The 21,694-nt window shown below is 37.7% G+C and overlaps 3 protein-coding genes across 6 annotated transcripts; 2 read left to right on the top strand and 1 right to left on the bottom strand.

Moving 5' to 3' along the window:
* The first annotated feature begins 1,948 nt into the window (after window positions 1–1,948).
* NEK4 (NIMA-related kinase 4) lies at window positions 1,949–11,564 on the top strand. 3 transcript variants are annotated; one of them, XM_089137124.1, is made up of 16 exons: window positions 1,949–2,186; window positions 3,293–3,451; window positions 3,615–3,742; window positions 3,887–3,953; window positions 5,504–5,569; window positions 5,967–6,013; window positions 6,122–6,167; window positions 6,284–6,364; window positions 6,464–6,506; window positions 6,585–6,634; window positions 6,715–6,796; window positions 6,866–6,915; window positions 8,116–8,189; window positions 8,551–8,602; window positions 9,096–9,560; window positions 10,280–11,564. In XM_089137124.1, the coding sequence occupies exons 3-16, from the start codon at window positions 3,657–3,659 to the stop codon at window positions 10,946–10,948; spliced, it is 1,878 nt and encodes a 625-aa protein (XP_088993250.1). In that variant the 5' UTR covers window positions 1,949–2,186; window positions 3,293–3,451; window positions 3,615–3,656; the 3' UTR covers window positions 10,949–11,564. The 3 variants fall into 3 exon arrangements, with proteins under 3 accessions (XP_088993250.1, XP_088993252.1, XP_088993251.1); XM_089137126.1 differs by lacking the exon at window positions 1,949–2,186 and adding an exon at window positions 2,193–2,737; XM_089137125.1 differs by lacking the exon at window positions 1,949–2,186 and adding an exon at window positions 2,193–2,763.
* A 1,022-nt stretch (window positions 11,565–12,586) lies between these two features.
* LOC149003391 (2-oxoglutarate (2OG) and Fe(II)-dependent oxygenase superfamily protein) lies at window positions 12,587–15,154 on the top strand. The gene is made up of 3 exons (XM_089137656.1): window positions 12,587–12,959; window positions 13,728–14,814; window positions 15,070–15,154. The coding sequence occupies exons 1-2, from the start codon at window positions 12,672–12,674 to the stop codon at window positions 14,808–14,810; spliced, it is 1,371 nt and encodes a 456-aa protein (XP_088993782.1). The 5' UTR covers window positions 12,587–12,671; the 3' UTR covers window positions 14,811–14,814; window positions 15,070–15,154.
* Window positions 15,121–16,896, bottom strand: LOC149003390 (protein IQ-DOMAIN 19-like). Of its 2 annotated transcripts, none has more exons than XR_016170292.1 (4): window positions 16,483–16,896; window positions 16,125–16,364; window positions 15,304–16,003; window positions 15,121–15,206 (listed from the first exon to the last, which is right to left on the bottom strand). XR_016170292.1 is itself a non-coding variant. In XM_089137657.1 (4 exons), the coding sequence occupies exons 1-3, from the start codon at window positions 16,894–16,896 to the stop codon at window positions 15,356–15,358; spliced, it is 1,302 nt and encodes a 433-aa protein (XP_088993783.1). In that variant the 3' UTR covers window positions 15,137–15,206; window position 15,355. The 2 variants fall into 2 exon arrangements, 1 of the variants encoding a protein (XP_088993783.1); XM_089137657.1 differs by having other exon boundaries at window positions 15,137–15,206; window positions 15,355–16,003.
* Between the last annotated feature and the right edge of the window lie 4,798 nt (window positions 16,897–21,694).

Genomic DNA, 21,694 nt, shown 5'->3' with positions numbered 1-21,694 from the left:
CATAGTTAAAATTCAAATTATCTTTAATTATTAAAAGCCCAACATATCCTTTTGATAATTCAGTATTGAAATTGCATTTTGATATCAAGTAGTTCATGTTTTAATAGTTGTTTCATAAAAAAAAAAAAAAAGGTGTTGGGGTTTTAATAGTTAAAGATAATTTGAGTTTTAAGTATAGTATTTTGGTTTTTAATAATTATTTTAATTGAAGATAATTTAGTATTATAGCTGTTAGGGTGATTAAGGTAATTTAGGGTTTAAATTAAAAAAAAAGGTTTTCAGCCAAAGGTATTTTGGGGTTTAAAAAAATTTAACGGTAAAAGTTAAATTTAACCGATAAAGTTAATAAAGGGAGGTGATTGATATATTTGATAGGTAAGAGGGGAGGTAAGTGATATTATCCAAGTAATAGAGGGTGTAAATACTATTTGTCCAGTTAAGAAGGGTGGTAAGTGATATTTACCCTCAAAATATATATATGCATACTGTGGTTAAGTAAATTTTTTATTTTATTTTATTTTAGGTGTTAAGGTATTATTTTTTTCCCCGAAAAAAATTACATTTCAAATGAGAATGTAATTTTTTTTTTATATATAATAAATACAAGTAAATTAAAAACCTAGGTAATGTCAACTCTTGACTCTGTCTTGAATGAGAGTACCAGTAGTCGAAAACAAACTTATCCATGCCTTTGCCTCACACGTCACAAGCCTGAGAGGAAGAGACAGTTATGCATTTGTATTGAATGAGCATATGGAGAGACCGTGTACGTTTGCAATGTAGTCATTGATATGTAAGCAAAGTGTGAGTCTATTAACAATGCTTGTGATGTTTTCAAAAAAGAATGGCCCTAGAATTTATATTCAAATCCAATGTTATGTGATTTGACTAATGTGATTGGTTTACTGGACCGGATTTGGTTGAACTTTGATTAATTCATTACTACTCTCTTTTTAGTACACTATGGTTTTTAACCATTTTACCCTCTACTCCAAATGTGATTCATTACTATAGTATGCTCAATCTCGATACTAATTCAGAAAAAAATCATCTGCTCTGCACAGCCACGCATTTTTGTACCAAATGATTGGTTGAGATTAAAAGTTTAATTTTAAATTTTAAAAATCCTCAATAGTCTTGTATTTACTTTGTTTTTTCAGCTAATTATTTTGTACATGTGCACTGCTGTGCACAGCAAAGACTTGTGTACGGAAAAAGGAAAAAGAGGGATGGGGTTTCTTTCGCTTTTGGCATAGTGGGCCCCTAGTGGGAGGCTCGCACGACGGGCTGTTAGCTCAGTGGTTGAGCGCGCCCCTGATAATTGCGTCGTTGTGCCTGGGCTGTGAGGGCTCTCAGCCACATGAGTAGTTCAATGTGCTCATCAGCGCCTGATCCGGAGATGTGGATCATCCAAGGCACATTAGCATGGCGTACTCCTCCTGTTCGAACCGGAGTTTGAAACCAAACTTCTCCTCAGGAAGATAGATGGGCGATTCAGGTGAGATCCAATGATGTTTTCCTATGGTGTGTAAGCCTACAGCATATTTACATCTTACCCATCAAGAAATTCAGTAATACCTAATAAGTACATCAACATGGCTTTTTCTTTTGCAGCTACATTCATAGTCCATAATGACACACCATATAACTGAACAGCATTTTACCAAATGACCCTCACGGTTTTCACGCTGCTCTGGACCCATATCCGATATCCGACAACCCACAATTAAATAGGAGAGATTTTTGAGTAGGAAAACCCAGGTCGACCCGACCCGGTAGATTATAGATTGTTGTGGCGGGGTATTTACGGTCTTTTGAAATGCAAACAAAAGAGCATGGCTGAAAAGGCTCGTGATGTGGTAGTTGGGGGTCGAGATAGTGGGGCCCACTGTTTCTCTTTCTTTTCTGTCGCTCTACGATAAATCCTTGCAACAGAGAGACACGAAATCGAGGAAAGCTGTGCTTCTGTTTCACTGTCACTCTTACTTCTTTCTTTTTTTTTCAACTCGTCTGTGAGCTTCACTTTTTTACGAAATAGAATCCTTGGAAATGAATAAAGAAAAATTCAAATTTGAGCGAAAGGGAACATCAATCTCAATTTCAGAATAAAAAAATCAACTAAATTTGACCTTCCAAGGCTCCTGGCTCCAAGTTCCAATCTCCAAAGCACTAGTTTACAAGCTAAGGTTTGAACTTAACTTGAACTTGAAATTGAAATCTCTCGTTCTTCTTTGCTTCGATTTCGTCGTTTCTTTGAGAATGTAGAGTTTCGATTATTCTTTCATTCGCTGTTTCTAACACGGAGCTGGAGATCTCATTACTCTTGCCTTTTGTTTTTCTTGTTTCTGACTTTCAAGTTTGAAGAAATCATCATTTCCTCTCACTATTTTCGATTTTCTTGAGAGGTTTGGACCAACATTTACTAGTTTTTACTACTGTAGTTCAACTTAGTGTGTTGAGCTCTGTATTTGTGACTTTCATGGCATTTCGCATTAGTTCTTGTAATTTCCCGCATTTTTTTTATCTTTTCTTTCATCCAAACTTATGTGGTCCTTAAAATTTGTTGTTTCGATTTCGTCGTTTCTTTGAGAATGTAGAGTTTCGTTTATTCTTTCATTCGCTGTTTCTGACACGGAGCTGGAGATCTCATTACTCTTGCCTGTTGTTTTTCTTGTTTCTGATTTTCAAGTTTGAAGAAATCATCATTTCCTCTCACTATTTTCGATTTTCTTGAGAGGTTTGGACCAACATTTACTATCTAAGGTAGTTTTTACTTCTTCAGTTCAACTTAGTGTGTTTGAACTCTGTATTTTGTCACTCTCATGGCATTTCGCATTAGTTCTCGTAATTTCCCGCATTTTTGTTCGATCTTTTCTTTCATCCAAACTTATTTGGTCCTTAAAAGTTGTTTTTCTTATTTCTTTCAGATGACTAACTAGTGCTTGAGTAGAAGTTTCCGATTTCTGCATGTTTTTGTCTGCGACATTCTTGTATTTTACTCTGAAACTTGGAATGAACGTTTTATCCTTAAATGTCCTTCCGAAGTTCTTTGTTATCTTCCCTTGAGGTTTTCTTTTGATCGTATTCCTGTAGGGAGTATTCTAGGTTTTCTTTGCTCGTGTATGTGCCAGTACTCCAAGCATTCATTACTTCGAAACAATAGATGCGTCCTTAGGTTTCTAAGATTCCCCCGGCCCCCCACTATTTCCTGGGTGGTGCAGAACGAGTGGTTATCATTTAGCAGACAAACTTGTCATAGGCTGATAATTTTTTCTTGGCTTTTGGTTGTTAGGGACGAGCAGGATACCTGCCTGAAGGGTTTGGTGTTGCATTTACGGCTATTGGACTCAATTTGCCGTTCCCTTGCTAAGGGGAGCCGTTCTTCGGGTTCCAGTATTTTGCAGTTGCGTCTGTCCGGTTGGCTTCGCAGACATCTCTATGATGGGAGAACGTAATTATTTTTTCTGCATAATGTAGTGCTAGTTTCGGATTTTTCTTTTTATTTGAGCATTTCCCAGGTTCATTGGGCTTTTGCATTGGTACTTGATTATGGTGTAACTTGTGTCTCCATTTGTGTTTGATATGTTCTTTGCCATTCAAACATGTTATGCTAGGTTTTTAAATCTTTGAAGATGTCATAGAAGTCATTGATCAAGATGGAACAGTATGAAGTACTAGAGCAGATTGGGAAAGGGGCTTTTGGTTCTGCTCTTCTTGTGAGGCATAAAGTTGAAAAGAAAAAGTGAGTATGCAATGCAACATGTCATTTTGCCCTCCTTTTCCTAGAATTATGAACTCTAACTAGTAAACTGTAGGTAGGTAGTTTAATAATTTTACTGTATTGTATTTCTGAATGATTTGTTGTTTGGCTTTTTTCTTTCTCTAGATATGTCCTCAAGAAGATTCGGCTTGCCCGCCAGACTGACAGGTCTCGTAGATCTGCTCATCAGGAGGTTGGTTTACTCAACTTAGATCCTCTGTCTGTGCTCATATGTTTTTTCCTTTTGAGCACAGCTAATCAAAAAGAATTTCTGTGACATCCATATTTGATTTTGAGTAGTATTTCAAAGGGTTATAGCGAATGAAATTTGGTTATGGAAAGAGCTCTTGCTGTTGTGTATTGCCACTTCATGTTAGAAACAAAGTAAATCACAGGTTCTAAGTGTTGGAAGATGCAAAATACCAAAATGCCTCCCCCTATTTGCTAATTATTCAACAGAAAAGGCTAGGGGTGCCTTGAAATTCACAAAGGCAACTCCTCCAACAATGCTATGCTTGAATCTATCATCGCTTATTGGTGAAATTCTGATGATAGGACTGTCTTTAAACTGAACTCTGAATTTGCTAGAGTGATTAGAGTTTCACAGTACCTATTGAACTTATAGTTTAGCCTCTATAAAACCAATCATTGCGATCAAGCCAAGTGGTGTGATCCAAAAGGGGATTTTCACAACTTGTACATTGTCACACATGAGGACAATCCATGTGAGATGGGTCCATGTAACCTTCAGGTGATAGAAACTTTCATTATGTTTTAGTCCGTCCCTTTACAAACATCTCATAATGGACATTTCGATATGCAGGTAGGGAAACATACGTAGTGAAAGCACTTAATCATTTAACTGCCAATGTGGAGAGTTTAACAGATAATGGATGTAAAACCATTTTGAAATGTAGCTATATATTTATAATATTTTTTTTATAAATAATCACAAAATTTCTACACATCAGAAATCCCATCCAAGCTTAGTCAGATAAGTTTCTCAAGATCTTCTCCTTTCCTGGAAGTGGATATCTTGTTGAGCATCTCCTCCATCTGTAATGGAACACTGTATGCTGAGTGAATTGAAGTTGATCATGAATTGATTAAACCAAGATTCTTAAATCTCAGTTTCATTACAATTACCTTCATGAGATGTTCTCGAATAGTCTGGTTAAATTTGCACACATATGGACACTCACAATTGTGCCTAGGAATCATCATTCCTAGTTATGCATAGTGTAATGACCAGATAAATGGGATCTCCTAGTGCTCCCCTCCAGTTGTGGACATTTTAGGTCATAAATCCAAAGAACTGCTTGGGCTCGATAATAAATCACCCTAATTACTAAGTAAAACAATTATTTGAAACAATTATTCATCCAAAAATTTTAAAATTCATTCAGAAAAAAGATTATTTAAAACAATCAGTTTTGTTTGGACACAGTTCCAACTTTTACACCATGCAATGGACCAACTTAACTAGTAAAGGAAAGCTCAGAAAGCCACAAAGGACAAAGAATAAAAATGCTAGAAGGCAAACTTGAGTGAGTAATCATCTCTGAAATTTTCCAGTGACAGCATGTAGTATCTCCTTCTTGTTATGACTTGGATTTCACTTTCTTGCGTGCGATACTAGATAATTATATGATAATTTGGATGTCTGAAGAATGTGATGCTTGTCTCGTGCATCTAGCAAATTGTCTGGGCTTACAGATTGTGACTGGTTTTCTGGTCATGCAGATGGAGCTTATTGCCCAAGTACAAAGCCCTTTTGTTGTTGAATACAAGGATTCTTGGGTGGAGAAGGTAGCGTATTCTTCTGTTAAATCGTATTTTAGCACACTGAACTAGAATTTCCTATGCTAGTGACTGTTACCAAATATCTGTTTTGTTATGATCTTTGAAGTTTGAAACGGAGTATTTGATCTCTCTTGCTCAGTCTTCAATATCTTTCTTCCTCATGTTACCTTCAAAACATTCAGATAACTTTATGTGAAATCTTTGTTGCACGTATTATCCAACCCAAATAAAACATAAATATCTCCTCCCCCCCCCCCCCCCCAAAAAAAAAAAAATCCAAAAAGGGGAAAAAATCCATACAACACTGCAAATAAAAATTTAGTAGATGTGTTTTTTGTAGCTATGAAACTTATGATGAATGAGGGCTAATATTGTTTGGGACAATGTTGATCAACTGTTACAGGGTTGTTACGTCTGTATTGTTATAGGTTACTGTGAAGGAGGAGACATGTGAGTAACTTTTTTGCAGTCATTTGTTTCTGACCTGTGGATCCTCCAACACAAAAATATATCTTTGTCTTTTTCTTCTTTATCCTTAAGTTACTACATGTCTTACAGGGCAGAAGCTATAAAGAAAGCCAATGGTGTTCATTTCCCTGAAAAGGTAAACTTTACCAATAAAGTGTAATCTGTTCTTTTGTTTTGTGTCACATTCTTGCCTTGATTCAACTATTATTATATAAACTTCCGGTTTATATTTAAGTATTTCATTCTATATAGAAACTTTGCAAGTGGTTGGTTCAGCTCTTGATGGCACTTGATTACTTGCACACAAATCATATTCTTCATCGTGATGTGAAGGTCAGTGCTGTCCTTCGTATAGGATGATGGTTTCTGTCGGGTTTTCTTTATGTGGTTCTCTTAAGCTGTTGTACTGATACTGTTGAAAAATCTCTTCAGTGCTCAAATATATTCTTAACAAAAGCTCAAGACATACGTCTAGGTATATTACTCCTGTAATCTTTCACTAATTATTCCTGGATCACCTACATGCTTGCTGAACCACCATCTCTGGCTACAGGTGATTTTGGACTGGCTAAAATTTTGACTTCAGATGACCTTGCATCCTCTGTGAGTAACATGAATGAATTGGTATCTCTCCCAGATTTTACAACTTAGTCAACTTTAATTCTGGGGATTGTCTGATGCAGGTTGTGGGGACTCCCAGTTACATGTGTCCAGAGCTTCTTGCTGATATACCTTATGGTTCTAAGTCAGACATTTGGTCCTTAGGTAAGTTGTGATTCTTTAACTCACTGTTTAGATGGATGACACTATATTCATAATATTCTATGTATTCAGGATGCTGCATGTATGAAATGACTGCTCACAAGCCTGCATTCAAAGCCTTTGTAAGTTGCAGTGACCTTATGTTTTCTTCCACTGACTAGTGAGTTTCTGTGTATCATGTATTGTTGAATGTATAATTTTATTGGATCCCCTTTTTTTTTTTGGGGTGAATTAATAACATATTAAGACGAAAAAAGGATACAAAGAAAAGAAAAAAAAAAAGAGGGGGGGGGAGATCAGTCAAGAAGATGACCAAAATGTAGAGGAGAGCCCCCATGATCTAACAATTAAGCCTAGTCCTTGGGGGGTTAGCCATTGGGGGATGGGGGAGAGTCGAGAGCCTAGAAGTAACATCAAAACAGATGGCCTTCCAAATCAAGTCTAAGGGGCGAGATTTGGAGGTCCAAATCCTGAGGTTGCGCTCCCACCACAAGTGGTGAATGGTAGCTCCAAAAACTAGCTTATCACAGATAGAGGAACTTGAAAAGGTTGTCAAGATCCAATTCCATCATTAGCAAACCCACAAGGATGCCTTGACCAAGGCCAAATAAAGGAGATGGCTAAGGACCAAAGCGAGCGGGAAAAAGGGCAAAAGGAAAAAAGGTGATCTAAGTTCTCTGAATCTTTCCCACGGAAAATGCAGGGAGGGTCAACCAAGATGTGCTGACTAATTAGAAAGGTTCAGGTGGGGAGAGCTAAATTGAGGGCTCTCCAAAGGGTAAGCAAGTGGCGAGGGATGTGACCTTTGAACCAGACTAGAGGGCCCAGGGGACGCGAGGGGATGGGGGATTAGATGAGGTTCCAAGCAGAAGAGGTAGTGAAGGCTTTGGTGGGAGAAGGAAGCCAAATGGTGAGGTCAGAGGTAGAGGGCTAGAGGGGAAGAAGGGAATCCCAGACATGCATTAGATAGGGTGGGGGGAGGGGGACTAGGAACCATGGGAGATGAAAGAAGAGAGGAGGGCAGCTCGAGGAATGCGGGTATCATTGACTGAGCAGGGGCCGAGAAGAGAGTACAGAATGCCCATCGAATTAATTGAATTATTTATTTTATCACATGGTATATTGATGCCTCCTCTCTACTATTAGTTAACTAACACCTTTTTCTCTGCCATTATTTTTTTACATGTCATTAAAGTACCCTTTTTGGAAAATAAAGATTTTAACGATAGAACTTCAGTGCATTGGGGGGGGGGGGAGATTTGTTTGGGATATATTCTAAAATTTCTTTGCTTAATGCAATTAATTCTTGTGTTTTTTATCAGGATATGCAAGCACTCATAAACAAAATAAACAAGTCAATAGTGGCTCCCCTTCCAACCATGTACTCTGCTGCATTGTGAGTACTCGTCCTTGCTTAACATTTGTCACACTGCTGTTGTTGAATATACCAGCTATAGTGCTATACTGTGTAAATTAATATATCAAGCTATTCTTGCACTTCAAGTCATGTTTTTGTGGTTTTCACCAGTCGTCAATGCTTACAAAACTTTTGGGGGGAGAATGTTTCCTGAGATTGCTCTATGACCATAGAAGATGTTATTTGATTTGGGATGAAGTGTAAAATTTCTGTTTATGATATTTAAGAATTTAGCTTTAGCAGTTGGTTTTTTTTGGGTAAGAATTTAGCTTTAACAGTTATTGCCATAACAAAGTGTTGCTTTGATTACTAAGGACTACTTATATCGTTTCCATGTCAGGCGGGGTCTCATTAAAAGCATGCTGCGGAAGAATCCAGAACTCAGGCCAAGTGTATGTATTGCAACTTTCAATTAGAATTAACAGTCATGAATAAATAATATCTAGGTTACAAAGCGCCTATGTCATTGTAAAGATGTGTATTTATGGAGGTTTTTCAACCTCATTCTGTAGTTTTTCAAATGAAGCAGATGCCAGCCTCATCAGGTTGTATTCTTCTTGGAATATTTCTCAAGTCTTTCACTTGCACTCACTAATCTTCAAGTTATACCAAACACTTGGGAGTCACTAATCTTCAAGTTATACCAAACTAGTTATGTGCATCCACTGGATTAGCATCAGTAGGTTTCTTGGGCCAGGATAGCTGAGAAGGTGAATCCTGGCCACCTGCCCAAGTGTCTTCGTTCAGGTTCCCTGCTTTTGGGCAGAAAACTGATGGGTCTAGTATGTATAAACATGACTCATGGCTCAGATTTTAGGTTCCCATTCTCTTACATTCCAGTTTCTGTAGTTGTTTGTTTCAACTTTCAGATCTTCATTGTCTCAGGCTGCTGAGCTTCTCAGGCATCCGCAACTTAGGCCTTATGTTGTGAAGATCCATGAAAAATCAAGTAGTCCTAGATGTGATACTCTACCTGTCCACTGGACTGAAGCCAATTATGTGAAGAAAACTAGATTTTTGGAACCAGTGGATGATCATCTTGTCAAGGATAGGGAGAAGAGAAATTCATTCAGCAATACAAGGATCTTGAACCCAATAGCTCATGGTGCTGAGAGAGATTCTCTTTGTTCTACTGGAGGAATAGAGGATCTCCCAAGTTATGTGAGTCAAAAGCTAGGAAAATTATCAGTTGGAAGCACCCGTGAAGAGATTGCTGTTGACAAGCCCAAAGCTTCAAAGATATCAAATGTGGTGAAGACCCCAAGATTGACTCCTGCTAAAGCTTCTGCAACACCAAGAAGACGGGCAGAGACACCCAAAACAATTCAAATACGTCCCAGTCGTGAATCGGTGAGCTCATCTTGAAGTGACTATAAAAACCATGTCACTTAGCTTTTTGAAGTTCGATTTTGCATGGAGTTACTTGCTTTGCACATTGTTTTTCTATATTGACATACTTGAACTTGCGGGATGGATAGAGACACCGTTATCCTGGCACATGGTAAGCTTGTGGGTGGCATTAATGGGGGCACAAGACAGGGCATTGTACAAGGAGGGGCAGGAGGTTCATTTCAAACAAGGGAGGAGAAAGACACAGCAGGCATAGTCTGCAGTACACGGGTGGTATACCCATTGTTTGGAGAATATAAAACAATGGGAAACAATACCAGCGTGTGGATTCCTGCACATCCCTCTTACATCCCACTTGTGGCCCACACACTCTGTCCTCATTAAACGCCCCCTACTGAATGACTGATCACCCATCCCCTCATTGGTGGTGAACTGAACCTATGGTCGTAACAGTGATTCCTCTTCCGTAAATCAAACCAAAATTTCTATTTATTTAGAAGTCCCAGAATACCTCTATGCCTATTTATATTAGATACTAGACATGGAAACTTTAGTATATACTTACAATGAAATCATCTACTAGTGCTTCAATTATCCATCAAAGTTTTGGGTTATATTTTGGTAATAGGTCCAATATTTATTCATCTTTCCAATTTCTTTTTGAGTCATCTTTATTTCTTAGTCCAATCTTGATTGTTTCTCATTCTTTCTACATGCAGCTTCCTGCGTCAAGCACTCCAGCAAGTAAACCTAATAGGCCAGCAAGGAGAGCCTCATTGCCATTGCCTGCTACAACTTCACCTCTCAAATCTTCACATGGATTCAATGCTACTGTCCTTGGGCAAATGAAGTCTCCAGATATATCTGTAAATGCTCCACGGATTGACAAGATTGCTGAGTTTCCCTTGGCATCCTCCGAGGATCCTTTCTTCTCCAACCGCAGAACATCGTCAGTATCTGCACAAGGTAGCATGTCACCATATTGTGGCGACTCTTCCATTACCAAGGATAAATGTACCATCCAAGTTCATGACAGAGCCTTTGCAAGGCGAAGCTTCAGTGATGCATGGAATGGGATTCGGTGGAATACATATGAATTAGGTGGGGAAGATGGAAGTGATAGCTCTGACAGGAACCCCACTGCTGGTGCATCGAGCCGAACATCATCTGAGTTTCGGCAGCGTCGGTTTGATACCTCTTCATACCAGCAACGTGCTGAGGCATTGGAAGGCCTGCTTGAATTCAGTGCAAGGTTATTGCAGCAAGAGAGGTTTGATGAGCTTGGAGTTTTACTGAAGCCATTTGGACCTGGGAAGGTTTCTCCTAGGGAGACTGCAATCTGGTTAACCAAGAGCTTTAAGGAAACCACTGTAAGACAGGAAGATTAAGAAATTTCTGATGTTGAATGGAAAATGAATTGATCTGTGTGCTTCAAATTTGGAATCAGGTCGGCAAGCAGATTGATTCCATATTCCTGTCATCTCAATCTTGAGTTATTGGCCCAAAATGTAATTGTAAATGATCAGTATAATGAAGGAATTGATACAGGTTGGATGGATCGAAAACCAGCGAGGGGCAAGATCAGGGTTTGGATTTTTCTGGCGCAGATGAAGGAACTCAGGGTTGGGCTACTGTTTGTGATAGGCCTGGCTCACTCAACCCGGTTCTGCGCTGGTTCTCATGTGACTAAATGAGTAAACGAGAAATCTATTATTCAAAAATTGAGAAAACCGATAGCATTCTTGAATAAATTGAAATTAACTCAAAGAGCTTTGCATCGTATGCTACTAAAAAATATCTTCTCTTCCGATCAAATTTTAATCTGAAAAAACTTTTGACAAATAGTTCTCATCATCTAAGGGTTGCACATAGGCAAGGCAAGTAAATGATTGATAGTTGAATCGATGAACCGCTCAGTTGATAGCTGAATTGATGAACCGCTCAGCTTCTGCTACCGCCAACAATTAATCTCATTAGCGAAGTTTAAAGTCAAGTTAGCATCACTCTAGTATGGTTTGATATGTCTTGTGGTATATATTATAGTCCTTACTTTTAATATAAATATACCAATTTCTAAAAAAGAAAAGAGAGAGACCCTCTTGACAGCATTACTCGAACCTGCCAGACCGCAGATGGCGTAGACGGTGCGAAGCTAATCGGGCCCTTAATGGAAACCACCACCAGATCCTTCAATGAGAGACCAATTTATGGTTTGGGGACCCAATCCAACAACATTAGCGACCAATTATGGTTTGGGAACCCGAGAAGAGAACCGATTTAGGGTTTGGAGACTCAAACCTAACCAACACTGGCTCTTTAACAAATCAGCAGCAACTAGTAAACCAGATTTACTAAAGATAGGGTTTGATAATCAAAATGAAAGTTAAAAAAAGCACAGCTCACACATGATTAGTCTTCAAATCTGTAGATAGGAGAGACCAAATGAGGTTGATGAATAAGAAAAAGCCTTTAAGACTGTTGATAAAAATGGTTCCCACCCATTTGGGTTTCGAAGTTTTGAAGCTCTTCTTAATCGCTTTCCACTGGTATCGATTTCAAGATTTTGAAATCGAAGAGCAACGAGTTTTATTGAAATTTTCCTGTTAACTGTGGTTTTTCCCTTTTCTTTCATGTCTTTTAACACCTTTTGTAGAAACAAACGTTGATGATGAGCTCAGTTCCTCACAACATGGATTTAATTCTCTTTATAGCAGAGGAGTAGAAATGGTGGATAAGGGGTTCTGAGAGGGTTAAGGAAACTAACGTTCACTAGACAACATGGAATATTGGTCACTTAAGTGGGGAAGTGGTTTGCCGCCTAAAAAAATTCAATTATTTACCTTCCTTTACGCAGTGGGTTTAACGAACCCGATACGATAAGTGGCTCACCGTGCCGAACTGCGGAGAATTAGGGTTTATTGAAGCGAAACCGATCAGAGAAAAATATAGATTAACTTGTTTATTAAGCTTAAATTATCTAAATAAATTGAAACGCCTCAATTATCGATGTGAAAATGAAACCCGCCTAAAATCCATTGTTTTCAATAATTTGAGCTTTTCTTTTGGTGAAAGAAGAATCACAAAATCCTGATTTTCGCCTTCCAGTTCTGAATGCCAATGGAAGCTGTTGCAGAAATTCTTGAGCCATTCAATCTCCATTTCTCAGATCTCAAGTTATTATTGTCTTCCTCTTCTTCTTCGCAGTTGTCGTCGTCGTCGGCTGATGTTGAAAGGCTTGATTCTATCTCGAGAACTATAATGGAAACCCTAGGGCCCAACGGTCCTGGTCTTCTGGCAATAACTGGAGTTCCTAAATCTTCTCAGCTCCGTCAATCTCTCCTTCCACTCGCAAGAAAGCTTGCACTACTCAGTAACGATGATCGTCGCCGGATTCTCAAGGTAACTCTCCCCTATTTCAATTGTCCATATGCTGCTCTGAATTTTCGTCGGAATAAGAACTGATTTTCCTCTTAGATTAACATTTCTTGTTAATTTTGAAGAAAATGAAGACGTAGCTCACGTCTCACGTTACTTTTTAGCATTTGCATTTTGTCTTTATGTATTTGGGTTTAGTTATTCATTAAATTTACCAGTTAGATTTGTAGTTCCTCTATAGGTCATCATAAATGATGCTTCATTCGCAACTATAAGAGTCTCTGAAACCTCAACTCTGTCAATTAACAATTTTTTATAACGTCAAATATGAAGTATGGCTCCTGAATCCAACTACTAATCTAGAGAAGTGATGGCTTTAACATTCCTAAAGATGGTCTTAGATTTGCAGTTCCTCTTTGGGTCACTGTGGTTGATGTTCCATGTACTCTTTGAACCTTAATTTGTCAGTTAGCAATTTCTTACAAGGAAAAAAAAACATGATGACTCTTGAGTAAAACCGGTAAATTTGGAGAAGTGATTGCTTTAACATCAGGTATTCACCATGTCTACAAATTGTCCAGGTTCAGTTTTGTCAACCATCACGTTTAACTACTCTCTTCTGTGTATGTTCATCTCTCTTTTTGGGTGGCCTACAGTCAACAACAAACCATTTCCATTTCCTGTAGTTGTGGCACTTGCCTTTGATTTTTTTGTCTCTCTCATGGGTACTTTTGTACGTTTTGATCTAACCAGTTTCTGTACTACTTTTTTTGTTTACTCATGAAATTCCAGGACCATGGGTTGGGAAGCGATGTTCCTCTGAAGAATTTGGACAGAAGTGTCTCATCTTTTGCATTACAACTGAAATATTCACAAGATCCAAGTCTAGAACTTGGTTCCAGTGCATTAAACCATGGGAATGGAGGCAGCTGCATCACAGAAGAAAAGAAGGCTTCGTTGGATGATGAATTCAAGAATCTAGGAAGCAGATTTAAGGAGCTTGGATTATGCATGATGGAAGTTGGGATATGCTTAGCAAAGGTATGTGATAGGGCCCTTGGTGGTCAAGATTTAGAGCATAGTATAGTTGAGTCATGCGCTGCAAAAGGGCGTCTTATTCACTATCATTCCATTCTAGATAATCTTATTCTTAACGAAGATAGTAGAACAAAAGGATCTAAAAAGAAGCCCACTAAGTATCAGTTGCAAGGAGCAAGAATAACAGATTACTGCCTTGGAGAAGCACAAAACCCAACAGATGGACAGAGCTCTGAAGGAAATGAAAGATCTTGCAGAACTTCTGTTTCCAATTTGTGGCAACAGTGGCATTATGACTATGGGATTTTTACTGTTTTGACTTCGCCAATGTTTATGTCTCAATCCTATTCACCTGTAGCTGAGGAAGTGTGTCCTTCCCCTGATGGGCACACATACTTGCAAATATTTGAGCCCAACAAGAATAAAATTCTTATGGTAAAGTCACCTCCTGAAAGTTTCATCGTTCAGGTTGGTGAATCAGCTGATATCATATCAAAAGGGAAGCTTCGTTCAACCCTTCACTCTGTTTGCAGGCCAATAAATCAAGATAATTTAAGCAGGGAAACTTTTGTTGTTTTTTTGCAACCAGCATGGAACAAAACTTTCTCGATCTCTGGGTACCCTGCTGAAAACTTGGAATCAACTGGGCATTGTTCTGCTTTTTGCGGTGAGGAAGTCCAAGTTGCAGAGAAGGAAACCCAGAAACTATATCAACAGATTCATAAAGTAATTCCAACTCTGTCTAAACGTTTGAAGGATGGGATGACATTTGCAGAATTCGCACGAGAAACTACCAAACAGTACTATGGTGGCAAAGGTCTGCAGTCCAATACATAGAAAGGTACTTTGACTAAAAAGAAAATAAAAAATGAAAGGTATATGATTGCATACTTACACATTGAAATCTCTCAACTGAAATTTCGGATTCTACTGGCTGAAATTTTGCTTGACCATCATGCGCATTTGATTGAACATCATGCGCATTTGATGCACATGACCGAAGCAAGTTTTTGCTTCACAAATACTTGCTAGTCTCAAGTTCAATTTTCCTCGCCATATTTTTGTCAACTCTGTTTCTCTATTTGCAATGGACCAGAGATTCTTGTCATTCTGCTGGTGAGAGTTGAGAGTTGAGACGTCGATCTCCATTCCTCCAGCTGGAGTTAGAGAACAAAGAGAACCATACTTTGGAGTGAAAATAGATGAAAACCGTCAGAATCTGCTCTCTTGGTGCTGCCATCAGAAAAGACAGGAATTCACTGAAGGTTAGACTTTTGCTGAAATTTAGCTGCAGCCCATGTTTCATCTTTTCAGGAAGGTAATTGACCACCTTCTTAATCATAGTCATTGTTGATATTCTGAATTAGAGTTTAACAGAGACCTCATGCAGCGTGAGATCTGCAGTAACTGGTATTTGTCAGCACCGTACTGGTAGAGCCACACTCGCTATCCTGGAGTGACACACTGGATATATCAAGCTTGATTGAAGATGGATATCGGTAGGATCCTATATGTGAAGATGAACGCTGCATCCGCATTCGAGGACTACTGTTTCCTTCCATTGTTGATCTGTATGATTCAGATCGTTGCTTTGGTGCGCTATGTGAACGCGCTTTGGCCCTTGACGATTTTGTGTTGCCCATATAACGTGGATTGAATTGGTAATCAGTTGATATGGATGCAGCTCCATCATTCCGAGGAAAAACAACAAGAGGAGTTCTTGTTGGGTCTAGCATCGACACGTCTGAGTAGTACTGTTGACTACCCTGTGCATTACTGAAGGGATCATCTTCAAAATGCTCGCTGCTGGCTCTTGAGCTCATCCCTGTCCATCCCGATGAAACAGGTGTTACATGGAGATGATCCTGATTCAAGTTTGCACAGTTTCTTGGATAATATTCAGAGTATCTTGGATCCATTCGTTCTTGTGGGTGAGTCGAGTAGCTGTGCCTGCTCTTTGAACTTTCCCTTGGTTCGCCAAGATCTACTTCCACCATCTTAATATTTTCGTCCCGGTCTGTACCCGTCTCCTACAAGAATAAATAGCCAAAGAGATTTTTCAAGAGAGAGATTTGATATTTTCAGGTGGGTGGGTTTTGTTGCAGAGGTAGATTATGAATTTTCTGGATATTGTAGCAGAAACACACTTACACCACATGCTTGTTGTGTAAACCGGATCTCCTTTGAAGACTTTCTGTGAATCGATTGTCTCTGGTTGATGGGTTGTGCTTCCCTGGCCCCTCGGAGCCGTTGGGCTTGAGCTCTTTTCTGGACAGTAGCCAGTGCCTCCATACACTGGAGGATTGCAGTGGCCCGTCTCCTCATCAGTTGACCCCTCACCAGTGCCTGCAACTTGACTATTCCTTTCAATGCACATAATGCTCTCCTTGCCTGTTAATAACACAGAACCTATCACTTCCTTCATATTCATTTCATCCACAATTTTTTTTTCTGAAATTTTGTCTCTTATTTATCAAATTATAACACAGAGGAAAATGATTTTGTATACCAGGTGACAACGGAATGCAGCTTGAATCTTGATTGCAGCGACCTCTTCAACTCTAGGCGGGGCAACAGCAGCATTGGTTTGGTGGATCACTGTTACAGCAGTAGCCATGTTATGATTCTGCTCATTCCCGGATTCCATCTGTGCACCACCGATATGCACAGTCGATCCATTGGTGGAAACTGTGGCCGCAGAGTTCAAATCCTTGGTGGCCGACGATCTCCTGAAACTCCACCTTCGTTTCTCCTTGAGATTAGCTGGTGGAATTATGATGGGTGTCGCTGGATTCTCAGTTGGAATTGAGGTGGGCTGACTGATATCGTTCTCCCCCTTCTCCTTTTCTTTGCTTTTCTTCCCGCTTGTGAAGAAGCTTCTGATCCATTTGCTAGCCATAGCCATCCCCATCCCCATCCCCATCTCTGTCAATCTCTAAGAAGGCATTGCAGCACAGAGACCAACTGAGAGAAAAAGCAAGGTCTGATCAGTAGATCTCCATTCCATCGGGTGAGTTGTCTTTCCAAGTCTGATCCTTTTTGACACTTTTCTCACTGTTTTTGACTGGTTGCTCCTGTCCACTATAGAGCTTGATTCAAGGTTCCCCCCCTTGTCGTGGACTTGTGTGCTTACATGTGTCCACTTCTGCTTTTAAGTGAAGGAACGTGGAGAGAATTGTAGTTGCAGTAAGACTCTTACCTTATTCCATTTCTGGAGTCGTAATTGGCTAGGGAGTTAGTGAACTTGTCTATAAGTCCGTGGTGGTGTCGGTTGGTGGATTTGGACTTTGGAGTGCTTCAGAATGACCCATGTGAATATGGGTTCTCTCTTAACATAAGACTCCCTCCCTCGTGTGATTGACTCGTGTCAATGTGTCATGGGGGTAGTTTGGGGTATTACATAAGAGACCATTAATCCTTATGGCTCATGCCATGTTAGATGAACATCTTTCTTTACTGGCTTACAGGGTTCATCTGGAGACCACACTCTGTTATGTGCCTAAAATGAGGTCAAAGAGTGGTGATATGTTACGCGTTTAATGAGATCTAATTTGGTTTATGGGTGTTCCATTGGGTTAACCTAGTATGGAATAGGTTAAAGATTTTGATTCTACTTATTTCATCAATTTCTGAACTTTTAACACACTTAGTCAAGTTCTTATTAAAAAACTATAGGTTTGATGGTGAAAATTGAAAAGATAGAATCATAACAGTTGATTTGTTCTGGGTATGTACACGAACGAAATGATTAGATGGGCCATAGGAAACCAACATAGGCTGGATTGTTTTTACATGGTTGCCCCATTACTAGTGATAGTTGCTGTTCTCCATTTAGGAATGTAAAGGGGTTGGTCCAATCTGTCTGCATCTGAATTCATCTAATTTTTTGAGTCATTAATGATTTGTGGGTTAATGAGCCTTCAATGGTTAGTGTTAGAATGAATGTCAATAAATCACAAATTAAAACAGCTGGTGTAGTTTCACTTTCATCTACAAAATTTGGGTCACAATATATTCAGTAGTGCTGGACTCAAACCTAATGGGCTCAAGTTATTAGGATGATAATTGTGGAGATGTGGATCCAGCCCAATAGAAAAGGGCTCAAATAGGTTAGATTCTAGTGACACAGATTGCTGTGACACCAGCTAGCAAAAGAGAATTACTATATGCTTCAGATGCTTTGGAGAAGCATAAGCTAGATATGATTCCTGATCTGGCTGACAAAGCCACCACTCTTGTTATATTTTTATATATAAAAGCATAAACTAGATATGATTCCTGATCTGGCTGATACAACAAGAGTGGTGGCTTTGTGATCCAGATCAGGAATCATATCTAGTTTATGCTTCTCCAGACCATTTGAAGCCAATAAGAGTATATTAATTTGGATTTCTTTTTTGTTATCCATTCATGTCATGTAGTAGAGGTATACAGAGCTGTATGGTTTCATTATTATGGCTGGAATCTCAATCCAGAAAGGTAACCATTTATTTTTGAACTGCTAAGTCTGGATGTAATGTGGGATGTGTTCAATGGCTAATGAATTTGCTTATGAATTAATAAAGGGAAAAAAAACACCATAAGGTCATGTGTTCTTGTGATGATGTGTTTCAGCATTTAAAACACTGTTAGGTGTAACATGACAGAACACACCTTTCATTTTCATGAGACAAAGCAGAGACATTAGAAGATTTATATATATATATATATATATATATTTATATATATATATATATATATATATATATATATATTTCATTAATGAGATATTAAGCTAGCTCTGTTATTTGACATGCATAACTATATGGATTTAATAGTGTACTATATATTTATTTAATTATCTATCAAAATAAATTAATCAACTTCAATTTAAAAATTTAATTACATTTGAGGAATGATTAGGAATAGTGGATTTTCATTAATGAGATATCAAGTTCTTTTGTTTATTTATAAGATATTTATCTTTATACATGATATGTTATAAATACAAAATATGGAAACATGGAAACAATAAGCATTTTGCGTGCTACTCAAATAAAATTAAGCGATGTGTAAGAATGAATATGTCAAAAATCATTTTTGATGGGTTAGCGTTAGACCAATCATTTTTTATATATGTTCTATTAAAAAAAAAATAATGGAGATTCAAACTTAAGATTTTTTCGGTGTTAATTGTTTATATATAAAAAATTGTCAACATTGTACCGAAAGTACATCTATTGATTTACGTATCTACTCATTAAATTAAAATAAAACTACTCTTTTAGTAAGTTTATTTATTTTTCATGAAGAACTAAACTTATATATAAAGTCATCCAATTTATTAGAATGAGATGTAAACCTCTTGTAGATTTGGGGACTGCCATGATTTGTGCTGTTAAACAACAATAATATGGCAAGTGAACATGGAAACACAATGTCGTTTGGGATTTCAGTGTTTTAGAAATTTGCTGACATCATATGTGAGCACCACCATTACCATTAAGGGAGGAAGCATATCTCTATCAAACCTCCTGATTATTGCTTTCTTGGTCCCACAAAAATTATTAAAATTGTTTTAAGATTTTCAGTCATTCGAGAAACTTCTCCTTCTAGAGAGAATGTAAATTTCATTGAACTTTTTTTTGTTGCCAATCCCGGTTTCTAAGGCTTTGCCCTGACTAATCCGGTGTTCGACCTTGGTCGCACACCTGGCTATGGTGGGTGAGTCTCCCAGCAGAGATTTTTTGCATACACAAGATTTCTTTTAAATGTATAATTTATATATTTGGTATTTGTTATTGCTATAATATGTTTCTTTAGCTGTTATTAATGGACCAATATTGGACATAAAGTTTGAAATAATGGGTGCGTATACTTTAATGAAATTATTTATATTTTGATATTATTTTTTGAGATTGTAATCTGGTGTCTTTGTTCTTGCTGAAGAAAAGAAAAAATTCTACCCAATATTAACTTAAAAATGAAATTATACTCTTTCACATTTTGTGGTTCCATGAAAAGATGACACGTCATAAAACAACCTTCTCTTTGTATTCATATTCCAAATCTTTGTATTCATATTCCAAAAGAAGATTGATATGGTAAAGTTTCTCATTCCCTTTATCTTTATGGTGACTTTGCTTTTAATTATTAAATAATAAAATTTTCTTTCTCTTATGGTGAGAATAGAAAGATTCATGAATATGATTCAGCCCACTTAAGTGGAACTTATGAATAGTGAAAAAATATTTTATGCATTTATTGATAAAAGTAAGAGTAATGATGCAATCATACAGGCATTACATGAATATATTTAAACAATATTAAGTTTTGAAATTTTAACTTTTAAGTATTTAATTGTTTAAAGTATTATATTTTGAGTATTTAGTTTCGAATACCTAAAATATTGTTTCTCCCTTGTAGCTAATATCTATATGTGAAACTAGAGTTTTTAGTTGATGAATTCTCCTATAAGACCTATTACGACGTCATTAGATCGATGACCCTGCATTAGAACATAAGTTAGGTATATTTTGAATATTTAAACAATTTGGGGGCATAGAATGCCTAAATAGTAGAGTTAGTGCTAACGAGAAATTTTGATGGAACATAAATGATAAATCCCTATTTCTGATGCTATTAATATAGTTTCTCCCATTTTCGAAAGGAGCAATAAAAAATATTAAATCACAAGATACCCAAAAAAAATAATTCTATTGGGTTTCCTAATCCCATTTGAAAGTCATGTTGTAATTTTAAATTTAAGGCACATACATCAATTCTTTTGGTATTTGATTGAGTCATTGAGTCTTTTGGTACCTCAAATTCAGAATGTTCTTTTTGAGCTGCCTCAATAATTTCTTTTGGGGTAGTTTGTTTTCTCCCAAAAATCCCGGTTATTTCTTGCAATCCAAGGTGCCAAACAATGAAGGAACATAGGTTGAGTATCGATAAACGCAGTTGCGGATGCTCTGCAGGGCGTCCGGTGGCCTCCGCCGAGGAGTTATGCCCCGTTGCCTAGGTGTTGGGTTTCATTTTCTTTCAGTTAATGGAAATTTCTTACCAACAAAAAAAAAAAGATTGAGTCATTGTTGACAAATTCAACCTAAGACTTAAACCCAGAGGAAGACAATGATGTTAAGGCTCTCATATTTTAGCATTTATTCCTAAATGGTTTTTCAGGCAGGAATTGACATTAATGACTATTGACTAACTTATCGATCATGTGGGTCTGTGCTTGTATAATCTCTTAATGGTTCAGGTTCTTCTTAAATATTTTGCTAGAGGAAAGTATATCTGATCAGTTTTGACTTGTGTTGCGTCTATGTCTCTCTCTGTTTCATGTTTAATTCTAGTTGGTTCTGATTTTCTATGAATAGAGATGGGGGAGTGTAGGACGACTCGGTTGATTGAAAAGTCACCTCCAAATGTCAAGTCAAATTTTGAGAATAATACCACTTTGTCTTAGGACTTTTAAACTATTCAAATAGAGTGACTTAAGGGCCTGTTTGGTTACTTGAGTTTGGATATTTCAAATCTATAAATTTTAAATCTATGGAGTCATGCGTCATAAATGAACTGTTTGATTAGCCTGAATCTTTGGAATAAAATCTATAGATTTATCCTTAAAAAAATTTATGGAGTCATGGTTCAAATATTTAACGCTTTTATAGTAAGGGTGAAATTATCTCTAGATTTCACCTCGTACCCATAAATCTACAGATTCACGTTTTTAGTGT

The sequence above is a fragment of the Hakea prostrata genome, chromosome 10 (assembly GCF_041222555.1).
Source record: "Hakea prostrata isolate BN-2017 chromosome 10, UWA_Hpros_2, whole genome shotgun sequence".
NCBI lineage: Eukaryota > Viridiplantae > Streptophyta > Magnoliopsida > Proteales > Proteaceae > Hakea > Hakea prostrata.
Note: the sequence above shows the minus strand (reverse complement) of the source record. Positions and strands in the feature narration are given on the sequence as shown.